The sequence below is a fragment of the Montipora capricornis genome, chromosome 3, assembly GCF_036669925.1.
Source record: "Montipora capricornis isolate CH-2021 chromosome 3, ASM3666992v2, whole genome shotgun sequence".
Taxonomy (NCBI): Eukaryota; Metazoa; Cnidaria; class Anthozoa; order Scleractinia; family Acroporidae; genus Montipora; species Montipora capricornis.
This window is the reverse complement of record NC_090885.1, coordinates 61532689-61541237: the sequence shown is the minus strand read 5'-3', so window position 1 is coordinate 61541237 and position 8549 is coordinate 61532689. Positions and strand designations below refer to the sequence as shown.

General features: G+C 40.3%; 1 protein-coding gene across 2 annotated transcripts in view; it reads left to right on the top strand.

Annotated features, from left to right (window-relative positions):
• LOC138043607 (tetratricopeptide repeat protein 28-like) overlaps window positions 1-7556 on the top strand; it is a 28491-nt gene extending 20935 nt beyond the window's left edge. For both annotated transcript variants that reach the window (XM_068889962.1, XM_068889963.1), the window contains exons 4-5: window positions 2226-5256; window positions 5670-7556. In XM_068889962.1, the coding sequence (XP_068746063.1) occupies window positions 2274-5256; window positions 5670-5689 (3003 nt within the window). In that variant the 5' untranslated portion in view covers window positions 2226-2273 and the 3' untranslated portion in view covers window positions 5690-7556. The remainder of the gene's footprint in view (window positions 1-2225; window positions 5257-5669) is intronic.
• The last annotated feature ends 993 nt before the right edge of the window (window positions 7557-8549 follow it).

The window sequence follows — 8549 nt, the reverse complement described above, 5'->3', positions numbered from 1 at the left end:
ATAAAACTGAGAGTATTTACGACATTTTTACTTGACTGTTTTATATTGGGTATCCAAACAATTTGTCCCCGATTTTGAAAAAAATTGGTAGGCCTAAACTCCTGAAACAATCACAGTTTCAATAATTACTGTGCAACTCAAATGTATGTTCACTGGTATCAGTGCAGTTATCACATAACTAGATCGACAGAAGTAATGAACAATAAATAAGAGTTCCAGCAGGAGATTTATTAGCCTTCTTTAAGCGATTCACATCCACAACCTACATACCGTATATTTGGAAGTTTCAAGGAGTCTCGGGAGAGCCATTAAATCAAAATTTGATATTTTTCTGCGCCAACATCATGCAGCTGTTCAGTTGGGTTTCAGGCACGAAATTCCATACTTTCATGTCACCCATCTGATCTTCCACGATTGGGACTCACGATAAGAGGGACTGATTTACAATTAACATCGGTCTCGGATCGAAGAAAATCGCAAACATATTAAAGGAACAACCATGCAGCAAACGGACCTGCCAAATCCTGTTGCAGGTTTAACAAAATCATCATTACCGGTAACGACTCCATAAATAGCTTGCAGTTGTTCCGCCTTAGGCACAAAGGAAAAGTGGCATTTCTTAAAAGCGAGATCAATTGCCTCCAGAAACTTTGCGTTATAATTTCCTTTCACATTATCCCCATGTATCCAGTGTAAAAGCACTCGGAATAAACTATGCCCAAATAAGGAATCTTTTTCCAAATAACGGCGTCATTCCGAGCATGCGCCTGCTAGTAATACAGGACTCTCTCTTTTCCCGCCTGGGTTCCAGGCCCATTTTCAGGATGTCAGAATGGGACATAGGCCTAAACAAACTAAATAAATAAAAAAATTATGAGTTTGACGTCAATCACAGAAATAGAGGATATTACACGGTGGTGAGAAGATATGAATTTTATGTTCGAGTGGCAAGAACGATATTGTTCTTGCCACGAGAACATAAAATTCATATCTTTGAGCCAACGTGTAATGTTCGTTTTATTTTATGAAGACTAAATATTGAATATTTCCGATTTTATTGTGTTTCAAAGTAGTCAAGTTTTACAAATACGACTGGGCTTTATAGCAAACAGAAAATATTCTTCTTCGTGTTCTCGTTTTCAAGTTTTTCTGTAAACTCTTTAACTTCTTCGTCGCTGATGGACGCAAACCTGCTCGCCATGTTTTTATTCTAATCAACAAACGCGACGCGAGAAACCAAGTCAACAAAAGCAAAAGGCGGGAATCGTGACGTCATTGAACGATACGATACTCACAAAGGTGACATACGCAAAATACGCCACTCGGGTCCCGGATGAAGTGGCGTATGGAATCTACGAGTGGTTTAATTCCCAGTAAAACACTCTCCTCTATATAATAAAATTGAATATTACACTCATAGTGACATCACATCCTGTCTTTTTGGTGTCTGCTATATACTGGCAGCAAATTTCCTGCCTCTGAAGCATATCTTAGAACCTTAAGCTTTAGATAAGAAAGATGAATGGGATGCCATCGTTTTCCTATAGGCTGTTTTTTCCTCATTATATAATAAAATTTCTATTTTTAATATTCCTTAATTATTGTTGTATAAAACGCTCTTAGTCCATTAAACACCCAAGTATTTTATCATATTACGGGCTTTATTCCTATTTATTCTGTAACGACAGTCTCTGTAAGCCAAAATCATTCCTTGCAAAAACCTTGATGAAGAAAGGCATTTTCTTTTGAAATACTGGCGTAAGATAGTTATTCCTTCACTGTTCAATTAATAGGGAGCTTTAGCAACGATGACCGCAACGGCAACGAGAATGTCGTTAAAAGTGAATTCGCGTTATTGCAATCACTTTGCCACTATTCAAAGCATTTTAACATGAATAAGGTGTGGAAAACCCTCAAGAAGGAAACTTGTATGAACAGCGCTCAGTTTAGGGAAGGAAGTGAAAATTTATCCTTAAGCGCTAACGTTCTCCCAAAACCTCAAATGTGGTTATTTCACGTTGTTGTTTTGCTGACGACAGCAAAGAAATAGATGCACGTGCAGAGCGTGCAATACTATTGCTTTTGCTTGCTAAATATGCAAGTTTGTGACGTTCTCGTTGGCGTTGCCATTGTCGTTGCTAAAGCTCCCTAATCTTGCTGTGCCAATTTAGCATGGTGAAGTCAGGGCATTGAACTTTTTGTGTTTCCATTCATTTATCTTTTAGGCGCACCCCTGATTTCTGATAAAACCTACCTGGTTCTGTTTATCAAGAATGGTGGATAAAAAATTAGACGTTTCGGAGTGGTACATGCAAGAGCTTAGCATTTTAAGAGACGGTAGAAACAGACTAGGCGAGGGTTTGGCTTTTTTCAATCTCGGTAACTACTATCATGGGGCAGCTGACTTCAATCAGGCCATAAAAAATTACACAGAAGCATTAGCCATTTTTAAGGAAATAGGTTTCAGGGCTGGAGAAGGGATTGCCTATTGCAATCTCGGCAACGCTTATGACAGGCTTGGCAGCCTTGAGCAAGCTAAAGAGTACCATCATCAACATCTTAGTATTTCGAAAGAAGTAGGGGACAGAGCCGAAGAAGGAACAGCCTATTGCAATCTTGGCAACGCTTATTACAGCATTAGCAATTTTAAGCAAGCCATAGAGTACCACAATCAACATCTTAGTATTGCAAAAGAAGTAGGGGACAAAGCCGGAGGAGGAATTGCCTATGGCAATCTCGGCAACGCTTATGTCGGGCTTGGCAATTTTAAGCAAGCCATAGAGTACCTCAATCAACATCTTAGTATTGCGAAGGAAGTAGGGGACAGAGCAAGTGAAGGAAATGCCTATGGCAATCTCGGCAACGCTTATGTCGGGCTTGGCAATTTTAAGCAAGCCATAGAGTACCTCAATCAACATCTTAGTATTTCAAAAGAAGTAGGGGACACAGTCGGAGAAGGAAATGCCTATGGCAATCTTGGCAACGCTTATTTCGGGCTTGGCAATTTTAAGCAAGCCATAGAGTACCACAATCAACATCTTAGTATTGCAAGAGAAGTAGGGCACAGAGGCGGAGAAGGAAATGCCTATGGCAATCTTGGCAACGCTTATTTCGGGCTTGGCAATTTTAGGCAAGCCATAGAGTACCACAATCAACATCTTAGTATTGCTAAAGAAGTAGGGGATAGAGCCGCAGAAGGAAGTGCCTATGGCAATCTCGGCAACGCTTATGATGGGCTTGGCAATTTTAAGCCAGCCATAGAGTGCTGCAATCAACATCTTAGTATTGCAAAAGAAGTAGGGGACAGAGCTGGAGAAGGAAGAGCCTATTGCAATCTTGGCAACGCGTATTACAGCCTTGGCAATTTTAAGCAAGCCATAGAGTACCACAACCAACATCTTAGTATTGCAAAAGAAGTAGGGCACAGAGCCGGAGAAGGAAATGCCTATGGCAATCTTGGCAATGCATATGAAAGTCTTGGCAGTTTTAAGCAAGCCATAGAGTACCACAATCAAGATCTTTGTATTGCAAAAGAAGTAGGGGACAGAGCCGCAGAAGGAATTGCCTATGGCAATCTCGGCACTTCTTATTGCAGTCTTGGCAGTTTTAAGCAAGCCATAGAGTACCACAATCAACATCTTAGTATTGCTAAAGAAGTAGGGGCCAGAGCTGGAGAAGGAAGAGCCTATGGCAATCTCGGCATTGCGTATTACAATACAGGTGAGCTTCCAAAAGCACTTCTCTTCAGCGCACAACAACTTAGCATTTCCCAGGAAGTGGAGGACCCCATAGCACAGGCAATGGCATGTTATCAGCTCGGTCGTGTTCATGAAATTTCAGACTCCTTGAGCAAAGCTCTTAATCACTATCGTCAATGCATAATTTATTGTGATGAAACTAGGCGTCTTCTTCAGTCAGAGGATGCATGGAAAATAAGTTTTCGGGAAACAAATCGGTCTGCGTACAAGGCTCTGTGGAAAGCACTCTTAAAGAATGGAGAGGTTGATGAGGCTTTGTATGCTGCTGAGCAAGGACGAGCCCAGGCCTTGGCAGACATTTTGAAGATGCAGTATGGTGTTGATGAGAAACCTTCTTCGGCAGTTAAGGTGAAGGAAACTATCTCTTTTGTAATGAATGATCTACCTTCACAAACTGTTTTCACGGCACTTGACGGGAACATGATCAGCTTCTGGTTGCTAAGAGGTGGCAGGATAAATTTTAGGCAAAAGGAAATCGAAAATGGAAGTGCCAACTCACTGATGGAAACTACGTTGAAACAGATTAGTGCAGGGACCGTTGAACAATGCGAGAATCGTTCGCTTGACAGACAACACAGCAACTTCTCGTGCAGTAGGGAAGTTGTTGAGGAAACTGTTCAGTCCTTGGGCTTCTCTGTGAACTCTTTGCAGTCCTTGTATGATGTCTTAGTCAGTCCTATCGCAGACTTGCTCCAGTGTGATGACCTAGTCTTTGTGCCTGATGGACCATTTTGCTTGGCTCCTTTTTCTGCATTGAGTGACTCTGTCAGGATCCGTGCAGTCCCCTCGCTGACCGCTTTAAAAGTGATCGCTAGTGCACCTGACGACTTCCAAAGTGAGAATGAAGCGCTGCTTGTGGGTGATCCGTGCTTGAAGGAAGTCACTTACAGCACTGGTGAACCCAGGTATGAACAGCTGCCATGCGCGAAAAAAGAGGTGGATATGATTGGAAAACTTTTGCAGACTGCGCCTCTTACAGGAAAAAATGCAAGTAAAGCTAAGGTACTGAAAAAAATGAAGTCAGTTGCTTTAATCCACATTGCTGCACATGGAGATGACAAATTTGGAGAAATTGCTTTGGCTCCAAATTCTGAACGCACATCCCACATTCCCGAAGAGGAAGATTACATGTTAACAATGAGCGATGTTCATGCAGTTCGTCTTCAGGCAAGACTGGTAGTGCTGAGTTCCTGTCATAGTGGCCAAGGAGAGGTAAAATCTGAGGGTGTTGTGGGAATAGCCAGGGCTTTCCTGTGTGCTGGTGCCCGGTCTGTTCTGGTGTCACTCTGGGCAATCGACGACGAGGCGACCTTGATGTTCATGAAGAATTTCTACCAACACTTGGCAGATAGGAAAAGTGCAAGTACAGCTCTTCACCATGCTATGAAATCTCTTCGGGGGACAAACAATTATTCCGACGTAAAATACTGGGCGCCCTTTGTGCTAATTGGCGATGATGTCACCTTTAAATTTGGGCAACACAAACGCGAAGTGAATGGTAAGTGCTACTTAAATATAAAGTTAATGACTGAATCCCTGTACTTTGTACATGATATTAATGAGCAAGTTGTCGAAAGGAGCAGGTACGTTCTTCACAGAGAAATGGCTAATACCTGAAATAAATATTGTCTGCATTCATCGGGTCGGCTACTTCGGCCTTCCTGCAGCTAGCTAGCTATTTGAGCCTTGTTAGGATGGACTGACAGTGAAACTGATCGCGGATTGTCACTTAGGTATGTAAAGTACATGTAAAGTTAGCTATTGAGGTCTCACAGTCTACATGTCAAAGGTACACTGAATAGAAATTGTTGCTATTAACAAAGCACATGCAGTTTCATAAATGAAGATAATTGCCATTTAATCCACTATTTGTTTCTTTTTTTATTGCTGTTGTTGTTGTTTTTATTCCAGAAACGATGTCGAAAACATGAGAAAACTACTTGGACTCTGATACGCCGATATGTCATTTTCCTTTCTTCAATTATATGGGTTATTGACAATAATTCAATCATTGATACCTCATTAGCAGTCAGACTAAAGATATCATGGCAGACTACAGATATGTGAATTATTGTTAAAGTACCATTAGATTTCATGTCCATGTCCTAACAGTTGTGCTTTGTTTTGTAAGCATTTGCACCAGGATTAGTTAATCACTTGATAGAAATCAGGGACTTGGCAAAACGGTTTGCTTCCATAACTGAGGATCTAGCCGTCGTGTTATTTTGGCCCTTAAATACTTCAAAATAATTCCAAGCTTTTGCAGTATGTTTCTCGGGTGTTCATTTTACATGAAGCTGGTGACAAGTATACTCTTTAGTTTGGTATACTAACTTTCCATTTAAAATTATATGACAGGCTCGGAGAATGTGCCTGTTCAGCGTCAGAAAAGGGTCAATTTTGATTTTTTTTTTTTCCGGGAAAATGACAACAGACCAAATTGACTAACTCAATGTTGTACCCAAATCAAGTATCGAGGGATTGAGATTCTTTGAGTATTGTATTGGAACTTTAATGTAGCATTCACATCTAAATGATATGGAAATTCCTGGAACAAAACGTGTTTTTCCCAAAGGGTTTGAATTGGTCACGATATTGAGTTAGCTGATTTGGTCTATTGTTCATTTTCCCCGAAAACTTGGTTCGAAAATAGACACTTTTCGGACGCTGATGAGGACTAGGCCAATTTGGGTAAATCTTACTCTTGGCTGATTAACTCTTGCTACGGCCTAGAACCAAACAAATGGGAAATTTCTTAATGTAAAGTTTTACATGTTGATTTTCTGATGTTTGTCATAGAGGGACCAGACCGATGCAAAATAATTCAATGAAATAGGTGATTTCTTAGAACTTCTAGAAGCTAAAAAGGTGGGAAGTAAAAGTTGCCTGAACTCTTAATTTGTGTTCATTTTGAGTTAAAAGACTGCAATTCCCGTAGAGGGGGACTTTGCATATGCATATGCTTGTCGTAAATTTGAATTAAACTCTTAAAGGAGACCAATCTGGACGTGGCCCAGGCTTTTTTGGACCCCTTAATGATACCGTATTTAAAACACATTAATTAAATTTTCATTTTTAAATTTTTTCTCTTGCAACACTGAACGAGGCCTTGACGGCTACATTTGGGCAACATATGATGGCGTTTTGCCATGGACACCCCAAGTTAGACCAAAATCCGACATTCACATTCCTAAGCGTGACGACAATCATCCCTGCCCCTTTCATATGCGAGTCCCCTTCCTGGGCTGCAAGCATTTTTCTTAGGCAAAGGTACAGATTTCTTTTTGTGATTTCGGAAACCTCCAGAAAGGTTAAAAGCGTATTCTTTCTACAGTCTATAAAATTTCAATCCAAACCAGTTAGAAGACGACAATCGATATCATTGTGTAGAAGGGAAACCCCTTTCATCAAACGGGTGGTGTAATAAACTATCATGCGGAAATACAAGACAATATAGCCATAGTTTTGATATCTTGTAAATAAACATATGAAATATATAATGTCGTCGAGAAAAGAACACCCTGATTGGCCATTGCTTTATTCATTGAGATTCTCGAGGAGAAGAATTACGTTGATCATTTTATTGTCCATCAATATAGTCGTCGCAAATGGCAACGTGAGCGCACATGGGCTACCATAATGACTATAGTGAAAAGTGTTTTATTAAGTTTTCAAGCACCCGCTTACAAAGATTTCTTCCACTTTTTATTTTCTTTTTCCCAAAAATTAAAAGCTTGCTCACGATCCTGTCTGAGTTCATTAGCCAATAAAGGAAAACGTGTATTCCCGGCTAGCAAATGTATGTTTTGTCTTTCCGGCAACTGTACGGTTTAAATGGTCGAAACAAAGTTATGTCCACAGCCAAATGGACTTGTCAATCTCTTTCCTCATGGGGCTGTTGGGGGTGTTAAAAAATTAGTTTTAGCTCTAAGCAAATGAGAGTTGGAAATTTGATTTCCGTTCTGATGGATGGTCCCAGCTATACGATCCATCCCCAAAACGGCAATTTAACAGTTATAAAGTGCATTTCGTCATCCCAAATGTGATCTTTGCAGTCATTTACCTTTCGTCTTATTAGGCGATCCAATTTGAATACCAGAGGACTTTCCAATTTAATAGTTCCCCCATCCACAACAACGAAAAACGGTCATGTTTAGTACTCCATGCAGTGCGTTCACTTGTATGTATTATAGTACGGGCGATTCAATTAACCAATCCAACGAACCGTATTCTACAGTACACCAATTGTTGCTTGATTCAGTGATCTGGAGATGTAATAAATATCTTGATAACCTTGTTTTCTCTAGCGGCGCTGTAAGTTACGGCTGCCTGTTTTTAAGTTCAGTATGTTTGTCTCGTAATAATGATTTTAAACTAGAGAAAAAGGTGGCCGTAACCAACAGTTTCCCCGGCCAACTCGGACACTGTAAAAGGTGTACACTGGTCGAACTGGAAGAGATTACAATTAAGGCGGCCATTCTGCGATGGACGAAAGGCTGTCACTTTCAGTACAGCCGCATGAATTTGGTGATTTAGAGGCAATAAAGAAGGCCAAGTCGGTGGAGAAAATTTTAAAAAGCGACGTTTTCGCAATTGTCAGCTGAAACTAGTGTCCTACCCGAGTTCCTACGAGTCTCTTATATAATTTTGGAATGTACAAAGTAAAACAATAGATGTATATATCAGTAGTCTCTAAGAATTGCAGAGGTTACAACAATTATCATTGCTGTTTGAAAATGAGGTTAGGTCTATTTTCCTAATGTTCTTTTTAAAAGATTCAATGTTCAAGGA